Source organism: Schistocerca serialis, chromosome 3, assembly GCF_023864345.2.
Source record: "Schistocerca serialis cubense isolate TAMUIC-IGC-003099 chromosome 3, iqSchSeri2.2, whole genome shotgun sequence".
In the NCBI taxonomy this organism is placed as follows: Eukaryota; Metazoa; Arthropoda; class Insecta; order Orthoptera; family Acrididae; genus Schistocerca; species Schistocerca serialis.
The window spans coordinates 788,305,187-788,328,384 of NC_064640.1; the positions used below are offsets into that span (position 1 = coordinate 788,305,187).

Consider the following 23,198-nt stretch of genomic DNA (forward strand, 5'->3'; position numbering starts at 1 on the left):
GTCGAAATTTGCACAGTAGTGCAGATATTTTCAAGTACAGTGAAAATACAGTTGTAAATGCCGCAGAAGAAATCAAACTAAATGAAATTACTATATAACGAGCACTGGAGACCACGGGTACTTTTAGCTTAAATATTCATAAAATATTCCTGAAAAACGTTAGAAATTTTGTCTGTGGATTTAGGATTCACTCTATACAAGGATCGTTACGTCAACGGTATCGTGTAATTATGATATACCTGCGAGTGTCACATTGTTTCTAATTTGAGAAGACATCAAGTCCGACAGAATCATGATGAACAGAGTGTCTATGCAGAATATATCTGCTAATGTCCCGCTTGCTCTTTGGCTGTAAATGTACTCAAAAATGTCAATTTTAAATGGAACTGTTTCCTGGAAAATTAATGCAACAGTAACAGCATCCTCCAGGTTTCTGAAGGAAATGATATGAAACAACTCACATATCTTCGCCTGTGACATTGTAAGTATAAAGGCTTGCTTTCAAGTTCCTGGTAACAAACTTTCTCTGGGAGATATTGACTGATTCTAAATCGACTGAAATTATAGACATCAGAGAGGAGAGCTTCCTTAAATGAGATGGACTACGTTTAGGAAAATAATGAAAAACCTAAATTAGTCTGACTAGACGCGGATCTGAAAGTTTAAAGAGGGTTTAGGATCGAGAATTTGATATCAGAAGGAAAATCAACATTACGTTTGGACTGTTTCGCGACTAAAAAATCGCTAGGGTTCCTTTATATGCAACGTCCGGCCATATGACGCCCACAGCTGGCTGCTGATAGCTTCGCCGATGAAATGCGTTTCTATCGCAGAGTGATCAAAATCCCTTGGGCAGGCAACACGCCCCGTCAAGGAGTAACATGCCGCCGCGGGAAATCATGCGAAAATAATACTAAGAACGACACCGCATTTTCTGAAATGAAGAGTGCAGTCTCTCTCATTCCGTTCTCGGCAGCAAGGCAGAAGATGAAAGTGGACGAGGAAGGAGAGGTGAGCGTCTCATTAGGAGCAGATTGCCACATGTTGATCGCTACTTACGACGTTGCCATGTTCATAGGACGAACACTCAACTGAGGTGATTCCTCTCATATGGTTTCTGATTTCTTACGACGAATCCGCACCTGGACAGAGAGCATGAGTACCTTTTTGTATATATACATCGCGTACCTGTACGGTGGAGAAAGTAGCGTACAAAAAATGAAGCACACCGTAAAATTAAGAAATCGCTCAATTGGATTTACATATTGACAACCTGTTGATTTAATATTGGGAGCGGCAACAGTTCTACTTTCGAATACTGTGATATATATCTTGAGTAACGACAAAAACATTCGAACGCTGGTCAGGTCTCCATGCTGATTGTTTTCATATAACGCCCATTCGTAATCAGTGGCTCGTTAAAGAGCAGTTTGTTCGGTCTACCGTCATGTTCACATTTTCAACACTTCTTATAAAGAAACGTTCTATATATCTGGGTATTGTAATACGTCCGTGTAATCATCCTTTGCTTTTTCAGTCTAAATTATCTGCTCCTGGACACACGGCAGCATCCTACAGTGGTCCCATTTGAAGCCCGGGGGCGACGAGGCAGGGTGATTCGTGATTATGTTGCCAAAAGCGAACACCAAGAGGAAATCAAAGCTATTTCTTTACAAACGCCACGCACTGTTTTTCATTTTGCGTCGGTGTGCAAATATTTTCAATGCAATGCAGTCACAAACGTAACTGCAGCAATAAATCAAAGAACTCTCCAACGAGTTACTAGAGACAATGGGTTCTATACACCTAAACGTTCTGCAAAAATAAAACTGATAATCTCTGAACATTTGTTGGCAGAGTTCGGGCACAGACTGTATCTTTAGCTGCGATCTCAGTGTCTATTTCTCCACATTCGTTACGCCTTAGAGGAGCAAACGAATTATGTACCAACAATTTCAGTGACAGAAAAACAACTAATTAACGACCGTTACTTAAAAACTTTCCACCAATGTGTCGAATATCCTTTTTCGGGGTATTTTTAATGTACGACAAGTAAACTTCGGTGTTACGCTTTCATATCCTTTTCCTAACCTACAAACTTTCGTGATGTAAACGACCACCGCTCTCGTGTATTTTTATTCTGGAGAGGCCAACTGCTGTCCATCTACACACACCAGAATGTTGTGGAGTAAGATTAAGAAACTTTGGTAGCCAGTGAGTCTATCGTAAAACGAAAGAAGGAAGAGTATGTTTATCGTACCGTCGACGACGAGGTCTTTCGGGACGAAGCACAACGTCAGACTGGACACAAATGAGGAAGAAAATTGATGGTGTTCTTTTGAAGGGATGTCTCCCAGAAATGAACTGAGGCGCTCTAGGAAAAAGCGATCTAGAAAATCTACATCAAGACCATCGGAGAAGATTGGAATCCTGGTGTTCCCGAATGCCAAAGCAGTATCTTCAGCAATGCCCCAGCTCTGCTCGAGCCGTGGTTCATAGTCGTAGGAATATATCCAAAATGAATGGGTGGTGGGCTGGTTTGGGACTAAGGGACTAAACAGTGGGTTCATCAGTCCCTCGGTCGAGAGAGAGAGCTCATCTGGAGTCAGTGACGTTCGACGTAAATCTGACAGAATTATGAAAGTACGTAGCAGTGGTAATATCGAGGCACTGAAAGCAATACTGATGCCAGAGCTGAGAAATAATTTAAGGAGAGGTAAAAAGTATATGGGTCGGGCAGGTACATTGGTGAGAGCAGACGAGGTGCTTCCTCGGACCATCTGTGGCGAGAGAAATCACACACGCATCCGAACCCTCGCCAACCTGATTAAGTGCAAGGATAGTTACACAGTAAACAAGGCGATCTAGCCGGGAGATTCCAAATAGTTAAAGTGAGAAGGCTAAAAGCGTGATGGATATCAGTTGGACCGAGGCGGAGGAGGAGATTCGTGTTTAACGTCCCGTCGCCAACGAGGACATAGAGACGGAACACAGGTTTGGATTAGGGAAGGATGGCGAAAGAAAGCGGCCGTGCCCTTTCCGGGGAACCATAGCGGAATTTGCTTTAAGCGATTTAGGGGAATCTCGGAAAACCTGAATCAGGATGGCCCGACGCGGGTTTGAACAGTCATCCTGCCGAATGCGACTCCAGTGTGCTAATCACTGCGCTACCCCTCTCGGTAGTTGGACCGAAAATAAGAAAACAAGGCGAGAAAAATTATTAGGTCAGTAGGTGGGTGGAGCCAGACACGAGTCTCCTGGAGTTATGCATGTGACGGGGCCCGCCCCTCTCATAGCCGATCAATCCCTAAAGTTAGTTAACCAAAAATGTGGTGTAAAATAATGGACAAAGTGGGAGAAGCCAAAACCGACGGGGTACGAGCGGGCTGTGTTGTCAACAAGAAATTTATTTGTCCTAGAGAGTAAGCAGGAGAAAAAATGTAGTCAGTGTGTGAAACTTCTTTATTTAAATATGTAAATGTGTGTGTATGTACTTATATTGCTGAATGACTGGGAAGATGAAACTTCTACGTTATTTGATTCTGAAACAGGTGAGTAAAACTGAACGTACTGAACCTAATTTCTCTTTACTTTTTCTTATCATGTCAACACTGCCCCACAATATTCTAGCGCAACGCAATCTGACTGCTCAAAAAAATTGCAACCTGACTTCAAATAATTAATACAAAAGCATGGCCCTGAATAAGAAGCAATCCTGACAATAATCTATACATTTCATTAAGCACTTACCTCACAAAAATCCACTGCAATTCAGCGAGTGTTAATACTGACAGCTAAACAAAAGATTCTAACTACTAAAGCCACTAACTACTAATAGGCATGTGGTAAGCAAAGGAATGATTTTGTTGCAAACCAAATAATGTATTTTTTACCTTAATAATCTGCCATCCAGCTCAAACACGAATATAAATCGTCATTGACATCCAGTGCAAACATATATATACATGAGTAATTTTCAATCTCCAAGTCGGATATTTCCAGATCGTTAGCCTACGCTAACACTTCAGACCTCTACCCTCCACCAATGCTATCTTCTCACATTTAACATCCATCACTGCTGGCTGTTCACCTCCAACTGCCCAACAGTACTTCCATCACTGCTGGCGACTAACTTCCAACTGCCCAACAGTACTGGCGATTAACTTCCAACAACGAGTCCAACCAGCCACAGAGTCTCTCACAAAGAAAGCGCAGTCAGAGATCCAGTGCAAAGGGCTCCACAGCGCTGCCGACACAGAAGCAGCGCACTTACAAGTGTAACAGGACAGCACGAGGAAAGAAGTAATGTAATGGCTTGGGAACCCATGCCCACCACGTACATACAAAACAGCTCGATGATGAGTTACGACGTTTGTGTTAAGAAAATAACAGATGAACGGTCGATCGCACTACACTATACATCTACGGACGTACGAAAATGTCTAACAAATTGAGTGAGGTTTTCACGTTAATAATCTGTTCCACGCCGCGAACACAAGATAACTTCTACACTGCAATTTATAGCTGCTATTAGTCCACTTCCTAACTAGAAGCCACTATTGGTATGTAGAGTTCTTTTGTATCAAGGTCGGCCGGAGTGGCCGTGCGGTTCTAGGCGCTACAGACTGGAGCCGAGCGACTGCTGCGGTCACAGGTTAGAATCCTGCCTCGGGCATGGATGTGTATGATGTCCTTAGGTTAGTTAGGTTTAATTAGTTCTAAGTTCTAGGCGACTGATGACCTCAGAAGTTAAGTCGCATAGTGCTCAGAGCCATTTTGTATCAAGATTATCAGTAAACACGCGCAAGTGAATAGCTACTGATCTGGTTCCAATCGTTCAAATGGCTCTAAGCACTATGGAACCTTAACATCTGAGGTCATCAGTCCCCTAGAACTTAGACCTACTTAAACCTAACCAACCTAAGCACATCACACACATCCATGCCCGAGGCAGGATTCGAACCTGCGACCGTAGCAGCAGTGCGGTTCCGGACTGAAGAGCCTAGAACCGCTCGGCCACAGTGGCAGTGCAGTGTAGGGGAGTACGAAGTAAAGGATGGTCTAAGACCGTAATCCAGTAACGTATTTAGAAAGCGTGTTGGTACTGACACAGCAATATTCGTAGGCGGTGGCAAGCGGGTGTATACGAGCTTTCTGTGCGAGCTAGCGTACCTGTCATACGCTCTTCATCTTGAGCGGCTTTGCAGGAGAGGTAAAGTGAGAAATGTCTTCCTCGCGGATTTCTCGCCCACACTTTAACAGAGCGCGACGCTGAAGCGGACCCGTAAAAGCGAAGGCAGACAGTCTCTCTCTTTTATCCAGTACCACCAACAACAAACCGACAAGCGGATGCAGATATATAAAATGCGCCAACTTAACACAATAAGCTTCTGTGAATTCTCAATTTCGCCGAATAACCATTGTAGAAAAGAGACAGTTTACAGTAAGCACAAAGACACGACGAAGAGATAGAAAGTTTTCTTGGCTTCCTTGAGAACTTTACAATGATAAAGTTTTACTGAGAACATTATATACATTTTGCTTTTTCGTAATACGACAGACAGAAAACACTTAACCGTGAAATTGTAGTCTTTATAAGGACTCCAATTGAGCCTAGGACTGTTTAGCAATTTCTACCGGAAAACCCCTCAATATTCCAGGTGAGGAATCAACCTATATCATTCTCCAACATAAACACTTTTTTCGAATTTGTACGTGAAAGAACACCAGTAGATGTGCTAGTCAAGAGTCGCGTAATTACACTTTATGTTTCTGAGATGGCTTTGCCCATATTTCCTACACTCATGGTTCTTAATGCCGTCGATTTCGGTGAATGACGTTGCTCACACATTGCAGAATCTTTCATCGTGTCGGAGTGAACACTGTCACTCAACACTAACGTCACCTTGAGTTTCATTAATAGGGTTGTATCTGATTTATTATTGACGTATCAAAGTGAACGAAGTAGCTCTTCATTACTGTGTCATTTAGCTTCTATTCTGTAAATATCACTTAAGAAGAAACAACTGTTATTCGGGGGCAGTTGGGAAAATAACTTCCGTTTGCAGAACAAACGGGAAAGAAGATGCGTAGGGATCGTAGGTCGGTACCCGTCATGTATCATGAGAGGTATGATCGCTGTGACGTTGTGTTCCGTGTGACAGATTTGGCAGACCATTGCAATCACATATCCCGCCGACTGTTAAGCACGCACAGTAGCTCGTTTTCTTTGAGGAGAGGTAGACAGAGAGACAGAGAGACAGAGAGAGAGAGAGAGAGAGAGAGAGAGAGAGAGAGAGAGAGATTATCTGCAGATAATTACCCTCAAATTTTTGAAATTTATATAGAGAATTTTGAGACTGATATTCTGTCAGACAAAGTTGCTGCATGTTTCAGAACAGACCTTCAAATTTTTGAAATTTATATAGAGAATTTTGAGACTGATATTCTGTTAGACAAAGTTGCTGCATGTTTCAGAACAGACGAAGTTGTGTTCGTGACGAGGCAGTGATGAACTTATGTTAAACGTAAGGCAATAGAGAAAATCAATGATAGAGTATTGTGGAATTATCGGACAGACTTCCTCATGCTTCACAAAGAGTTCTGTATGACTCGACAACTAACACAACAGAAACTTACAAATTTTGTTCTCGTTGTGTTTCCAAATATCATTGCGAGATCTATTGTGCGGAGAAAAATGTGGCCTTTACGATCAAATTGTTATAGTTGGTGAGGCGTGTAAATACTCATGTGAACGTCAAGACAAATTTGGGGTCTTCGAAGTGGGCTCAAATTAGTTCAACTCAGAAAACTGGAAAATGTCACTGGACTTTTCTTCGAAAAAGGATTTTTTGCTTTTGGGGATGGGGGAAGGGGCGACCCGAGGAAAGACACATTGATGGTTTAGTAAATAGAGCGAGTTACTACGGTCAGTTCAATTTACTGTTATAGAAATTACGAAGAATACTCGAAACAAATAACGTGGAATTTTCCAGCGGGGTTTTATTGCAGAGATGCCAGTCCAGTAATGTCGGTGGTTGACCATCTGTTTGGGAGAGGCAAAGAGCTTTCCGTGTCTGGCCTTCAAGGAGAAACTCTGCTGAACTCTTCCCGTTGTTTCGACGGCACAGTGTATGCTTAAGAAATTTGTTAAACCTGTCTCACAATTACTATCCTGAACGATCCTGGCCATGTGTATTTTGAATTTCTGTACAAGGCATTCTAACGATCCACTGGCAAAGTGATAGAATGAGGTGGAAGGCAGTTGACGGGTAACACAGCGCATTGACTTCATTCAACACCTGAGGTCGGAAATGAGACTCATTACCCAGACTGTGACCTTACGGAGGCATTTAAATGGGAAAATTTAAGCTAGTGCTCCAGTGGTGGCTTCTTCCGAGGTTGTGGGTATTTGTAATATATTCGTAAAAGTAAACTGGAACATTGCATCTATCACCGTCAACAACAGGCTACAATCGAAATTGCTGATGGGAGGTTGGTTGGGAGATGACACACACACCTGTCAATGTGCTGTTATGTTGCAACATAGTGGTTCATGCTATGTTAGTTCATATAATGGCGTGTAAGCTGTGTGGCTTTGGTGAAGACCCAGCGCCCTCGACGGAGAGATGACTGACTGAAGAAGACTGCTTGGATGATAACACAATCGACTTCAGTAGCTGCAGAAAGGAGACGCGGCTCTTGACATACCCGAAGCTGATGGTCGAGCGAACTCTGGATTTAGGTTGAAGATTTTGGTCATACATGTACAGTCATAAACACACTGTGAGAGGTGATCGTTGCTGTTTCATCTGCTACTCCAAAGGCTGTCAGTGGTAGGTCTTTTAGGACTGCTAGGAAGAGGTTTTCAACTTGACTATAGACCTTTGGGGAAAAAACAAAGACTACAAGTGGCCCACTGGGACATGAGACTGGGAGTCCATACTGACATGGTGTGCCATGAAAAAAATAAGATTTTATACTGGTAGTTAATCACAACAAGAGCCGAATGCTCTAAGCGGTGGCTGTTGTGTTCGGGATTCAGTGGTCAAGGCGAAGATCATCAGAAGGGCTTTAAGGGCTGAGATGAAATTCAGATAAATTGGCGGAAAGATATTCGGGGAAATTTTCCATGCGAAAAACGATGTAGAAGTCTTTCTCTCTATTTGTGAGTAATAATACTGGGAAAGTGGCAGTATTTTTGATACGAAAGTGATTGGGTGCTAGGTTTCATTCGATACACAACAAGCTCATACTGGGATGTGTGGGACATGTGCTTTGATTTAGTAACCCTTGGGGGAATCAAAGGTACGATTATACTCATTCAGGTGTCCACTCACAATGAAATATAAGATGAGCTTTTCAGAGAAAAGTGTAATCATAAAATGCTTTTCAGCCTCATTCTTCAATAATTTTCCTCTGTGTTGGAATTCTGCCAAACTACGCCCTGAACGTTTACAGGGTATACAAAGAGGAACTGTGCGTCCGTTAAATCAGAGGGTCGTCCGTCAACAGCGTATAGGTTGACAGGGAAGGGCCGAAAAGTATCTACACTATGTTAAAGCAACTTATCTGGTCGTTTTCCCTCATCGGGTAAGTTTGATATGATTTATTTTCGTATGGACCATTGTTTTCCATCGTTCAGTTTTTAGAGCTTTCGAGAGACCCACCTATTTTGAGGTACTTGTGGGATGCATGTTTCAGGACGCAACAGTTTAATGGAGCACAGTTTATAGTCTACAACAGAGCAGATACTGAATAAATTGTGTACCTCTGGTCTGTTTGTAGATAAAGATAAGCTTTCAGGTAAGAGATTTCGACAAGTTTATGTATGGATGGTTCATGGTTCAGCTGTTTTTTATGTCATTGTGTGTGTGTGTGTGTGTGTGTGTGTGTGTGTGTGTGTGCGTGCGTGCGTGTGTGTGTGTTTTACAGCTAATTACATGCAACTGTACACTATTTTAGAGGATATTTTTACCTGCTTTACAAAATTTAACGCAAGTTGTCTTGTGTTACTTTATTACGAATGGTGAATATCCTCTATCAGTTACTCACTAAAATATGTTGTGGTCATCATCATCAAGCACACGTGGAAGCATTTTTTGAGCAGTGATTACTGAGCTTCATAAAAAGAGAAGAAAGGCAGTAAGTCGTATAGATCACAATGTGTTCACCTTCATTAACAATGCGAATTCATGAGTGATGACAGAACTAAATCTACACGGAAAACTTGAAACGATTTCTTATAAGACGGTTCTTTTTCATAGACCACAGCTTTCTTCAACCCATTTTCGACGTTTACAGCGACGTAGAACACTCCACATTGTGGGATCAATCGCACAAGCTGTAGTGTGTGTACAAAGAATTGTTCTTGTGCGAAAGACGAAGCTGCATAAATCAATTTTGTAAAGTAATGAAAACCCACAACAGTTGCTGAATCAACAATCTTTTATTATGTACACGATTGGTTTCGGAATATTTTAAGTTACATAATCTGGTGTAAACTGTAATAGTGAAAATATAATGTTACAGTAGAGTGGGAGGGGATCCTCAAATTTTAAAAGTCAGATAAGGAACAATGCGTCTAAAATTTCTAAAATTAATTAAAACCAATTCAAAAAGAGAACAGACGGTTACTTAACTATGTGAAGTCTTTCTCACGCCGTTGTTCTCATTGAACAAAAATTCTGTAACGAATGGGGTAAACGGGAGGACCTAGAAAAACCTGAAAAAAAAACTGAAATCACAACCGGCAACCGAAAGTCTCCAGAATGTTGAAACATGTAAAACAATAAAGAGGGGAAGGGAAATAACATATTTTGTGGCATTACTTACATAAAATCCATTGTAACAGTTTACACCAGATGTTGGAACCTTAAATGATCCGAAACCGTGGTATATACAATAAAATATCGTTGATTTAGCAACTATTGTGCGATTTCTTCATTGTACAAAATTTACTTTTGTGTGTGTGTGTGTGTGTGTGTGTGTGTGTGTGTGTGTGTGTGTGTGTGTGTGTGTGAGTGTGTAAGTGTGTATTAAGTTGTCAGAGAAAGCAAACATGATTGTCATTATCAGTTTCGGAGATTTCTCTCTACCTGGAGATATCAGTAATTTATGTATAGTACGTCAGCAACGCAACATCACTAGACATTCTAAAATAATTTACCATAAAGGAACCTGGAACAATATTTCCCACAGAAGGCGACTGCTTTTGAAGATGTGCTGTATGGATACCCGCACAGTGGCCATGTTATTGACCAAGAGCATCAGTACGCATCTTATTTTCCACTACAAAGTTTATTTCAGTTAATGGTCGTAAAAACCGTTTAATGTCCATACTGGTTGAAACGAAATTGTCATTATGAATTGCCTATGAAAAAATTAACACTGAAGTGAAGAATAAAAACGTTACATTAATCATCACATTAATGAATCAAATAAAAATGTACCTACACTATACAAAGATTTCAAGGGAGGCAATAAAAACTTCTTAGCCGATGGCTGAGCCAACTCATGCTTTGAATCAACATTTCCACGAATCCTTTACTACAGAATTGACTCGGGCTGGCCATTTGAAGTCCTTATACTAGGTGTACCATGAGGAATGGTCAACATTCAGGCATATGACAGGAACGGCCATGCGAGGCAAAAATAAGCCTAGTAAACATGGTCTCTGAAATGCATACTTTAAGAGCTATGAGCACCTCTACATCTATACTGTGAAAAAGAAATCTTCTACCGCAAGCTCTCTTCTTTCCATGTTTTGAGGCTGTAGTATGGGCCAAAAAAAGAAAAATCGTATAAACATGAGCTCTGAGCACTATTTCATCATCGCTACTGCGAAATACATCTTTTCTAGTGAAAAAGTGCACAGAGCACTTAAGGTATGCGTTTCACATCCAATGTTTGCTAGAGATATTTTGTTTGTTTTGGTAGATAGTCTTCCTAAATATCGAGAGCAAAGAGCTTGCAGCAGAAAAGATTTGTTTCACGGTATGGGAGATGACGTGGTGCTCATAGCTCTTAAAGAGGCTGAAATTCATGAAAAAGACACACTGTTTAAGGGATGCACCAAACCCACAATTTTAAGGATACGGCAACGAAATTTTGTACAATGCTTTAAATGAAATTAATGCATTTAGTGTTTACTTCCTTGCATTTTATACATATAACTTTTTTATGGGACTTAAATATTTTATTTTAGAACATAGATATATGTACCTTTTTCTCAGAATCTGTTCAAGAGATATCTACAGAATTTTCTCTGTTTAATCTCTTTGCATATAATAAGCTTCCTCGGGTGAGGTTTTCTTGAATATATCGAGTAGGAGAATTTTAATAATTTTTAATTATAATTCTGCAAGTATAATACTGAATTCATGCAGAATTCCGTACACTTAGCTCCATATCTCAACTTACACTCAGAATCTCAAAATTTGCTCTTAAGGAAACATTTACTGGCTTTACAGAAGTCAGTGTACAAAATTTCATAATTTTAGCGTTCACAGGTGCCTATTATGCGATAGTTCCCTAATATGAGACACCCCAACTGTGCTCATGTTACGGATTGCAATCTGACGGATAGTTTCTTAAACACGTCTATTGCGTGCCAGACGACGACACAGCGAGTAGGACGCCGTAGTTGAGCCGGACACAGTACGTAGAGGTTGATACAAAATTTCTTGTGTTTGGAGTTTTTGCGACATCGGTGTTGAGACAATATTTCAGCTTAATGGTGAGTGGATATTACTGTACTCTTTTATTGTTGTTATTTGTAATGGTATTACCTATAATTATTGACAATTAGGTTCATTTTCCAACAATCGTTGTTAGCAAGTGCGTGACTCTTTGTGTAAAATGGCGAAATTCCTAATATGCGATAGTATGGGGATCAAAATACGTGACAGTGTCGCATATTACGATACCTATCGCATATTAGGGTAACTCGTTCTCTCACGATTTTTTATATGTAATTTACGCAATATTATCATGAGATAACAATATTTCATCAGTTATTGTAGTAAAATTTTGGCAATTGCGTTTATTTTAATTCGATTAAATTATCATAAACAGGGATTACTTTCACTAGTCTTATGATCAGAAATTGGAATGTTTTTCTGGAACTTGATGGACGGTGCACCTGCATGATCAATATCAGCTTGACATCCAAGTGGCTGGATACAAACTCACATTTTACTCAGTGGTTTGGTCATTTTGTGAGTCATGTAAAGCCATCTTCAAATGACCCTGTCATTTTGATCTTGATGAGCATTATTCCCACACAAAGAATCTCAATGTGTTAGATAAAGCACGTTAAAACAATGTTCATATTGTATGTTTGCCACCTCACTCCATGCATAAAATGCAGCCACTTGACGTCGGATTTCTGGGGCCTTTGAAAACCTACGCCCAAGAGATAGAAACGTGGTTGGCAAGTAACCCAGGTCGTGTTATCACCCCACTATTAATAGCCAAATTATTTGGGGCAGCTTACAACCGAGCAGCAACAATCGAAGCATCTGTGATTGCCTTCAGAAAAAACAGGTGTCATCCCATGCAACAGAAACATCTTTAGGGAACATGAATTTTCAATTCATCGCCATGCTTACGCTCTTCAAGAAAGTGGTGCCAAAAACGAAAATGAAACTACTGATGGTGATGGTCAAGCTGTCAGCCCAGCAGACATCAGATCTCTCCCACACATCGCAAAACCAGCTGGAGTTAGACAAATAGGTCAAACATCGCGTTAGTACTCTGCTGCGTTACTAACTTCAACTCATTATGTGAAGCAGTTGCAAGAATCTAAACAGAAGAAATCAGAGGCTGAAGCTAAGAAAGCAGCGAGAAAGTTATTTGGGGAGAAGAGTGGAAAATCTTCCAATCGTAGACCTAAAGCAGAAGAATCGTGTAGTGACTCGGAATCCGATGTCTATCTTGATGACAGTGGGGATTCAGACAGCAGTGATGACGATGACGCAGATTGTCTGTTCTGTACTGGGCGCTCTTCTGAAGGCAAACACGGGGAGAAATGGGCACAGTGCAAGAAATGTTATCGCAGGGCTCATGAAGATTGCGGTGTCACAGAAGACAATTTTGTTTGCCCCGGATGTCGTAAATATAAACCTAAGTAGTGTGAAATGAGTGAAGGATAACAGAAATGAATGAACATGTAAAAGTTGTATATTCGTATGTCATTATGTAATAAAATAATTAAAGCAAAATATTATTACTGTCTCATATTGGGAAACCTTGATCTCATTTCTACGAAATGCCTTGTCTGTGAAGATCTAATAACTACTCTAAAGATTGTTTATTACTGCAACTACGATAATTGTATGATAAAATTAAATAATGTAAGATCTTATTACCATCATAAAAAATACAATTGCACTTACTTTTAGGTCTTTCAAATGGGTTTACAAAAGTGTGTCTCATAATAGGCACCTTTCCTCTATTCCAATATCAGAAGTATCAGAACGATTTTCGCTTATAACTTTCGACTCCTTCGTTTCTAGTACAGGAACAGTTACCTAATATTGATACATTTATCCTTCTCCAATATTCTTGACAGTCTTTAACATAATCACGGCGCTGGTGGCCATAACTTTGACACACTGTAGCGTCGCTGAATGACGGTTCCGGACAAGGGTTTCTATGTAAAACTCTATCTAGCGTGTCCCCTGTACAATCTCTACCCGTGTGTAACACGAAGTGTAAAACCCCGTATAACGACAGGAAGGAGTCACTCTACTCACTCCATGAAGACGTCGCTCTCGCTGCGCGGCAGAATGAGCTTGGGCAGCACGACGGCCTTCTTGCGGCGGTTCTTGAGCGAGGCGAGCTGCAGCAGGTCCGGGGGCGCCATGGGTGAGTGCGGCGACAGAATGGTGAGGCGACGGTCCTGCGGTACCGGGGTGGTGAGCAGAGAGAGGTGCGAAGGCACGGCTGCGCGCCGCTCGCCGCCCACCGCGTACAGGCCGCGTCGCCGCTCCGCCGACAGCGGCTCCTCGCCCCCAGACGCCGACGGTGGCTCCTCCCCCGACACGGCGCGCCGCTTCAGTCGGATCTCGCGCTCCAGGGACTCGAGCGAGCGCGCCTCCACCGACGTGGCGACGACGCGCCTCATGTCCCGCTCCGAAGACGTGAGGAAGCTCTGGCGGTGGTGGTGGTGCGCCTGCAGCTTGCCGGACTGCTGCTGGGTGACGGCGGTGCGCAGGCTCTCCATGGAGCGCGCCAATTCCGCGCGGCTCGCCGCCGCCGACAGCCATTGGCGGCCTTCCTGGCCGACGCTCGAAGTCTCGACGGAGTGCGCCTGCGTCAGGCCGCGCGGCGGCGACGCTTCCTCCTGTGACGACAGGGAGGACCCCTTGGACGAGCTGGAGCGGACGGCCAACTGCTGCAACTGCTGCGTCTCCTTCCAGCTGGCCACGTTCTCGGTCGAGCGGGCGCTGTAGATGGTGCCGCCGCCCGGCTTGTAAGCGCCCCCTGGAGCCCTCGTCGGTGAGGCGTTCGGACTAGTTTCTTCGGATTTAGCGTGAGACATCAGGAAGGATTTGGATGACGACGTCAGCTGAGTGGATGTCTTCCACGACACCACATTTTCGGTCGATTTCGAGGAGTATAGCGAGCTTTTGGTGGATGTGGTGCGAGACTGACGCGCTCCCAAGAAGGAAGCGACGTCGGTGTCGGGTTCGAATTCCGGCAGTGCGGCGGCGCCTTCGTCGGCGTCGCTAGCGTTCCCTACTGTATCGGAATCGTCATCGGAGGGTTGCTGCTGAGTAATAATCACGCCGTGCTGTCTAATGCTGGCCTGGCTAGATGACTGCACGCTGATGGTCGATGTCAGTGTCGCTGCTTCTGTCTCCCCCCTCTCTGTGCTGGAAGTCGAGCGGCTCGAAGCACTGATGATCTCTTGCCTCGCTCGCGACTGCACTGTAACGTCCTCCTCTTCTTCCTCCATTACTCTGAGCTGTTTGAAACCGCAATATGTTAGAACAAGTAACAAAGACATCACAAATACAAAAATGTAGCGTTGGCTCTAGTCGGTAAAACACTTTTCCGGAACGGAAAATACTTTTCAGGTGTGCGCCTTGCAAGGATAATCGAGTAACAGCTATTGACAGTTATATCTGACTAATACTATTACCGACGAAGAAATGTTTCGAATTACGTACCTTGCTCTAGAATGAGGCGCCCACACTAAAGCAGATACCGTTAATGGAAGTTGGACATGGATGTGGGAAGGAAAGGGCCGCTGCCTGATTTAAGGGCCCGTCCGGGAATACTCCTGAAGTCATTTAAGGAAGCCCCTTACAACCCCAAAAAAAAAAGCGGGTGGACATGCATTGGCTCCTCGTACACATAGAACAGCTGTAAGTAGGCTGTTTAGGTTGTTATAATGGTAACGCCACCACCACCTAACGCTCTCTATGAAAATCACTGGCTGTGCTGTGTGCAGTCTGTGGCTGGGTGGCATTGTTGGAATTTGCTATTGTAGTGTTGGGCAGTTGGCTGTTAACAGCGCGTAGCGTTGCGCAGTTGGAGGTGAGCCGCCAGCGGTGGTGGATGCGGGGAGAGAAATGGCGGACTTTTGAGAGCGGATGATCTGGACGTGTGCCCATCAGAAACAGTACATTTGTAAGAATGGATGTCATGAACTGCTATATATATTGTGACTTTTGAACGCTATTAAGTTGGCAGTATTGGCGCTCGCTGTATTGCAGTAGTTTGAGCAACGAAGATTTTTGTGAGGTAAGTGATTTGTAAAAGGTATAGGTTATTGTTAGTCAGGGCCATTCTCTTGTAGGGATTATTAAAAGTCAGATTGCGTTGCGCTAAAAATATTGTGTGTCAGTTTAAGCACAGTCATGTATAATTTTTCTAAGGGGACGTTTCACAGTTACAAGGCTACTCAATTAGCTTCGTGTCAGAACGGTCACAGCTCGTAATGACTGACAGGAAGGCATGTGAAGCTAAAGTTGTATCGAAGGTCCGCCAAGGAAGCGTTATAGACCCTCTTCTGTTCTTAATCCACAAGGGCTATTCGTTTATTGCGAAATGGAAACCACTGCGAAAATACCACGAAGCTTTGCACTGTTATGTTGGATAATACCTTTAATATACCTGCCGATTGCGTCATGTCACTCTTTTCAGTTCTGAGCATACGGTGAGCATGTAAAGATGCCTAGAAAACAGTGCCTCCCGCAAAGTGTGAGGGCGTGCTACGAGATTCCTACTGATTTCATGCAGCCCACATAACGTAACGTCACGCATTACCTTCTTCATGACAATTCTTGGCCGCACCCTGCAGGGGCAACGAAAACGTTCCTGCAGCGTTTTCGATGGAAAGTATTTGATCACCACCATACTTTGTTCCCTCTCAGTTTCATCTCTGCTAACATGAACCGCTGGCTATGAAGACAATGTTTTCGCGCAGACAACGAATTACAAACCAGCGCAATGAATTGGCGGCTTGTACAGGCGGCTGCCTTCTATGACGAAGGTATTGGAGATTTGGTACATCGCTACGAAAAATGTCTAACTCGGAGCGGCGAGTGTGTAGACAGGTAGCTGGAAAGGGTAGTTAACTGTTGAAACTAACACATTTTTTATTTTCACTGTGGTTTCCATTTTGCGACCGACGGGGCCTAAATAAACGAAAAGCCCTTGTATATGAAAAATTTAGGAGACAATCGGAGCTGCTGTCTTAGATTGTTTGCAGATGATGCTGCATCTTATCGTCTAGAAAAGTCATCAGAATCAAAACGAATTAGAGGACGATTAAGACAAGATTTCTATACGGTGCGAAAATTTTCAGTTGACCGAAAAATCATGACGTCTTCCGCACGAGCGCTAAAAATTACATTATGTTTCGGTTAAACGACGATTAACGAAACACATTATCGGTTCATCTAAATACCTAGGGATGGCAATTACAAAAGTCTTAAATTTGATCCATCACAAATAAAGTGTTGTAGGGAAGAAGAATCAAAGACTGCTTTTTACTGGCAGAACACTAACAGGGTGCAACAAACCCAGTAAAACAAACTTCCTATAGTAAACTTAAGCGTCATCTTCTGAAGTATTGCTGCGCGGTGTGGGATTTTTATCTAACAGGACTTCCGGAGGACATCGACAAAGTTCAAAGAAGGGAAAGTCGTTTTGTTTTATCGTGAAACAGGGGAGAAAGTGTCACGAATATGATAAACGAGTTGTGGTAATAATCATTGAAAAAAATGTCGTAGAGCTAGATATTTTAACAGAATTTCAATCACCAACTTTTTCCTATGAATGTATATATATATTTGGCTGACTCTATCCTACAGAGGGAGAAATAACCGTCATAATAAAATAAGAAAAATAAGAGCTCGCATGGAAAGAGCTAGGTCTTCATTTTTTCCACATGAATCGTCTGCCAAAACACTTGAGTATGAACATCATCATAGCGATCATTCATATGTAGATGTAAGAGGAGAGATAAAGTTTTAAGAGATTGAAACGCAGTGGAATAGAATAGTTGGTGACAAAGATTTGGATAATGTGATGACAATAGCTTTTGTTATTAGACCACTGGTGTGCGTATACACCGAAAATGATGTACCCATGTTGTTCCACCCCCTATATTTTAATCGCTGTATCAAAACTCCACATCAGCTCTTCTGACCAAGAAGGTAAGAACATACGACAACACAGTCAGTTCTATTTTTGGAAATATAAATGTGTAATTACTGCGTGTGTAAAGATATATTTTGTCTTGCAAATACCAAATAATACCTCGTTTATGATGATTGTGAATCTATTGGTCGTAATTAGCAGACAACAGCACTGCAACGCGAGTACCTTGATGCTTATATTTTCAGAGTTATGAAACGATTAGTTTCCATAAACATGCTACATGTGGGACAATAAGCCGATATAATTACGCAGAAAAATCGACTGTTCGGCTCAGCAAACGAACAACTTTGCACAGAAGGCACTGCGTTCGACATAAGCATTAAGACGAAGTCTGTCAGCAGTAACATGCACCCAAGTCACTGGACCGACAGGTAAGTTTACCCGTAATTTTAGACAATGATGTCTTTAAGCAAGTAGAACATCGTGACAGTAACAGTCACTGTTTTCAACATTCGCTTGTTTCCCGGCTTTGTTCCACGCAAAGGCGTATGTGTATACGAATAAAATGATAGTGTTTATGCATACTGCGAGTGACCAGTCGCCGTATTGTATAGATTGTTTACATGTGGATGGAAACGATTAAGCAACGCTATTTCTGACAGGACTAAGTTGTACGAAAGCGTCTAAACATATGCTGAACAACGTATACAGTGTTTCCAGCGCTTCGTGCGAAGATTGACAGCCGACTTACTCAATGAAAGCAAATTTACCAACGAGTGTAAATATTCAAAAGCATTTTATACTGACATGCATCTTCATATTTTTACTGAGTACTGATTTACTCAATAGATTTCAATGTGCAGCCTCAGAAACTCCATTTCTTGAACTGATATTTCGATCGTATAGTTTTTCGGCAGAAATATCAACTGAAGGAACCGAGCTTCTGAAGTTGCACGCCCGAATTCTAATGAACCAGATTTTATATTGTTAGACATCGCCACATATGATGCGACTTTACTCTCCACTTCTTTAGCCAAAAAATTAAGAGATAACTCAAGCAGTTGTTTAAGAAGGTACAAGTAGATGAATCTAACTATCGGTAATGTTTATGTAAGATACTAAGGCTTCGAATACGAACATTTAGTTCAGGCTTACCCGTTAGTGTTACGGATATCAACTGAAATACAACTACTCTCTGTCACATAACGTCTACATCTACATTCATCATATTATGGCGGAGGGTACTTTAAATACCACTGCCACTTCCTTCCTTTCCTGCAGTACGCGGAAAGAACAATTGTTGGTATCCCTCCGTGTGAGCTCGAGTCTCTCTAATTTTGCGTTCGCAATCTTTTCGGAGAGAGACAAGTAGGAGGAAGATATGTAGTACTAGATCATACCATTATGAACGTCTCGCTTGTAGTGTCTGAATCTGGAGATGAATGATCCGTCTCCGTAAAGCTTTCGGTCTCAGTAAATGAACCTGTGACGAAACGCGCTGTTCGTCTTTGGATCGCCTCCACTTGCTCTATAATTCTAGCGATGGTCTGCGGCTTGCAATTGTAAATGTAGATGTACACACTAATTATATTACATTTCACAGCACTAAATAGAAGTACGCTCCTAAAGCAGTGCTGTACTTATTACCAAGGAGCAAGGAATCGAAATTAGCAAAAACATAACAGAGCAGTGACGACGAACATGACAGAATGGCATCCCCGCATAAAACAACAGTAATTCACTTAAACCGCTCGTGTCTTGAAGCTGAGGTAGCGTTTGCTGTTAAATATATTAAGAGTACCTAAAATAGTGGACAATTTTTAAGGATCGGATTCCTTACGTGAAAGTAAGAACAGTTTTATTGGTATGGTTCTAGCTAGAAACATTCAGTTTTCGAGCTGCGAAACAGTGAAGTACGGCTACGTTTTCTCATTTCTATGCGTGTTTTGACTATATCGTAAGAATTCGAGACCTGAATTTTTTGAAGATAGGTAGGTATCAGAGGGCTATACTTAACGTATGGTACGAGGCGAGCTGACCATCTAGTGTAAGCACAATACACTTCGTGTGTAGCGTGTGTTACGTTGATGGCAACGTAAACTTTTGTATGTGATGATGCAGCCCTTATTGTACAAGTTGGCAGAGCATGAGAGAGTACGCGCCATGGTGAGAACACTTCAGCTAATCGGAACCCATAGCGGCGGCGAGCTGAGACACGTATTCCGGTGAAAAATGGGCACTTTTAATATTTTGTGTAGGATGTTGTCACTCACTCCTAAAATAATATACATTACATGATAAGAGCAATGCACAGATGTCTTAACTTACATACTATGAGTCGCGGTTTGATAACTTCGATACTGAGCATTCACGGGCGCAACTAATTTTGATTTTACTTATTACTTTTAGGTGATAAATCTGATCCCTGCCCCATATTTTAAGTACTATATGCGTACCTAATGGCAAGTTCTCCATTATTGTCAACACAAATGCGTTTATATGCATTTCATGTAGTGTTATGCAAAAATGCTTCTCTGTCGTATGCTCTATGAAATAATTGTAAATTTTGACTCTTCATACCTTTCTAATGAGAAAGAAGCCAAAATTAGAATGTTGGTAGCACACTTCATCTAAGCAAGGTTTCTGTCATTGTCTGATTCCATGACTCGGACGGGGCTAGCGAGTCGGTGTGCAATTTGTGAGCGTTTGCCTGTTCGTATCCTCTCCATGCACCCTCCTCAAGGAAACTGAACAACACGATAAACATTGGCTCAATAAGACAACGAGAGATCTCTCTATCAACCGATGTTAATGAGTCTTAAAAGACCTCTCCGTTTTGAAATCGTGTATCTCTGACTAAAAGAAGGGGACTAAAATTAGGTAGGTATTATGCGTGAGCTATATGCATACCTGGAAAAAAATTACATTGATATGTTGCTTGAACTCCATATAAAATTCATTTTACTCTTTGAAAAATTCCCGCCCTTTCATCGTGGATGGTGAACGGAAAGCACTGTTTCTCAAAACAGTATTTACATTCGGAACTTCCTTGGAAGGTAGGAGATGAATTATTGCGGAAGGAAAGCTGTGAGGACGGGTTGTGAGTTGTGTTTGGGTAGCTCAGTTTCTAGAGCAATTACCTGCGAAAGACAAAGGTCCCGAGTTCAAGTCTCGGTCAGACACACAGTTTAAATCTGCCAGGAAGATTCGTATCAGCGCGCACACTGCTGCAGAGTGAAAATTTTAATCTGGAAGTTTTTACATATGTATCATCACATGATTAGAAATTTCAGTAACATAAATTTTCACCAGTTTTGGTGGGATTTCCGCCCTTATCACAATTAGAACTCCCCTCACGAACTTTTTTAACAGACGAGGTATATCGTACTCTATACATTTTTCCAATATCCATATCACTTATCTGTGGCTTTTTAGGGCATTTTACATAAAACAGAGCCCTCTTCGTTTTAATTTGTTGACTACGATCCGTAACAACCTCTCAGCTAGTGATGGTGAAGGTGGTGCAAGGGTTTTTAATACCAAACTTAGCCGCATGGTCTACGGCACCTTGCCCCGGTTCGCGCGGCTCCCCACGCCAGGGTTCGAGTCCTCCCTCGGGCATGTGTGTGTGTGTGTGTGTGTGTGTGTGTGTGTTTTGTTCTTACCGTAAGTTAGTTTAAGCTAGATTAAGTCGTATGTAAGCCTAGGGACCGATGACCTCAGCAGTTTGATCCCATAGGAACTTACCACACGTTTTAAAAAAGAAAAAAAAAAAAAACCAAACTTCGACCTTACAGAAGGAGCTAGCATCTAAATAAACTACAAAGGGAGTTAATACAACTAGCAAATAGATCGGATAACAATCGTCAAAAAAGAATATAATCACATCGTTAATACGGCTGAAGGCTACCTTTTAGTATGCTTAACGACACCGCCACGACGTTCTGGGAACGTAATTAAAAGTCAGTCAGCGCAGCGATGACGCAGTTTACTACGCATTATACGGTAACGTGCATCATTAAACTTACACTGCTGTGCGCAGTCACTGTCGCAGTGTGCATGAGCGTGGTTTAACAGCTGGTGTCTTTTCTGAGTCTTGATAAGTCCCCTCTGCAAGTGATAGAAGGCTGTAGTAGGAGTTTTGTAACACCCTGTATAACACTAGTATAGCAGGCTACATATACAAATCAAATTTTATAATTGAGCTAAGGAAACTGATCTCGCTCATGCCTCGTCATTATTCGTACTCAGGTTATTTGACAGCGTTACACACTAAAGCGGCAACAAAAGCAAAAGCATCCCAGTATACACCAGGCCGCAAACTAGCTGAACGAGGAATAATCGCGAATGTGTGTATATGAGCTGCAACTGACTTCAGTATGAAATAGTAACCCAGGTAGTATAAAGGAATTTGGAAAGTCAACGGTTACATTAAGTCCCGCAGAATTTGGTTCAAATTTCACCCACGTCCCATGGTTAGCAATGTGATACATGCATGATGGGGTCCCGGCACATTTTTCTGCTGAGGGAAGACGACGTTTAACGCGTCAAAACTCTCGTTGATAAGGTTCCAGAACTGTAGCAGCAATTTGTGCAGTTTTGTCAAAATTCATGATTTAATTGGAGGGTGTTTAAAATATTTCTTAAATCACCGCAGAGACGAGTGCAGTATAGCATCCAAATGCTCTCTTACTTGTGTGAAAATCTCATTCACTGGTGAGAGTGTACAGTACATCTGTAACGCGAGTGCGCTGAAGTAGTATTTATTCTTGAGGTAGGCAATGAGTGAAACTGGGACCTTACTAGTTTAGGTTTCAAATACATTTGTACGCTGTGTCACACTGAAGTTCAAATGGTTCAAATGGCTCTGAGCACTATGGGACTTAACTTCTAAGGTCATCAGTCCCCTAGAACTTCGAACTACTTAAACCTAATTAATCTAAGGACGGCACACACATCCATGCCCGAGGCAGGATTCGAACCCGCGACCGTAGCGGTCCCGCGGTTCCAGACTGTAGCGTCTAGAACCGCTCGGTCACCCCGGCCGGCTATACTGAAGTCAGTGGCACACATTCACAATTATAAAGCAGTAGGATCCTTTGCAGCTCCATATTTATTGCTTTTGCTTCTCTGATCGTATATTTTCAGCCTTTTCAGGCTTTCGCTGTTAATTATCTACACTCTCCATAATTTAATCGATGTCTTGCCGATATACTGTATTTTTGCTGTCGTCTCGCGAATGCATTCTATTTAACTGACGTCTTCCTTGACGAAGTTTTTGCTTATTAAGTTCTATGGAAGTTCTTTCATAAGTAATCTTTCAGTAACAAATGAATAAAAATTCCCATGCGAGCTATATGTCATTAACGCTTACTACACAGCTAAATACTACAATTTCACGGTGTGCACAATGGAAACTGTCGTACAGACTAATGACATACAGTATAATAAAACAAACTCACAGGATGCAGCAACCAACCGCAAATTCTGGATAATTAAAACGGCCACAGTTAATGGATGTACGTACATATCGCTTTCACACACACACACACACACACACACACACACATATATATATATAT

The 23,198-nt window shown here is 42.0% G+C and overlaps 1 protein-coding gene across 1 annotated transcript in view; it reads right to left on the bottom strand.

Moving 5' to 3' along the window:
- Window positions 1-13,753: 13,753 nt before the first annotated feature.
- LOC126471229 (uncharacterized) overlaps window positions 13,754-23,198 on the bottom strand; it is a 68,723-nt gene continuing 59,278 nt past the window's right edge. Inside the window, exon 2 of the mRNA XM_050099352.1 lies at window positions 13,754-14,971. Coding sequence (XP_049955309.1) covers window positions 13,754-14,962 — 1,209 coding nt within the window. The 5' untranslated portion in view covers window positions 14,963-14,971. The remainder of the gene's footprint in view (window positions 14,972-23,198) is intronic.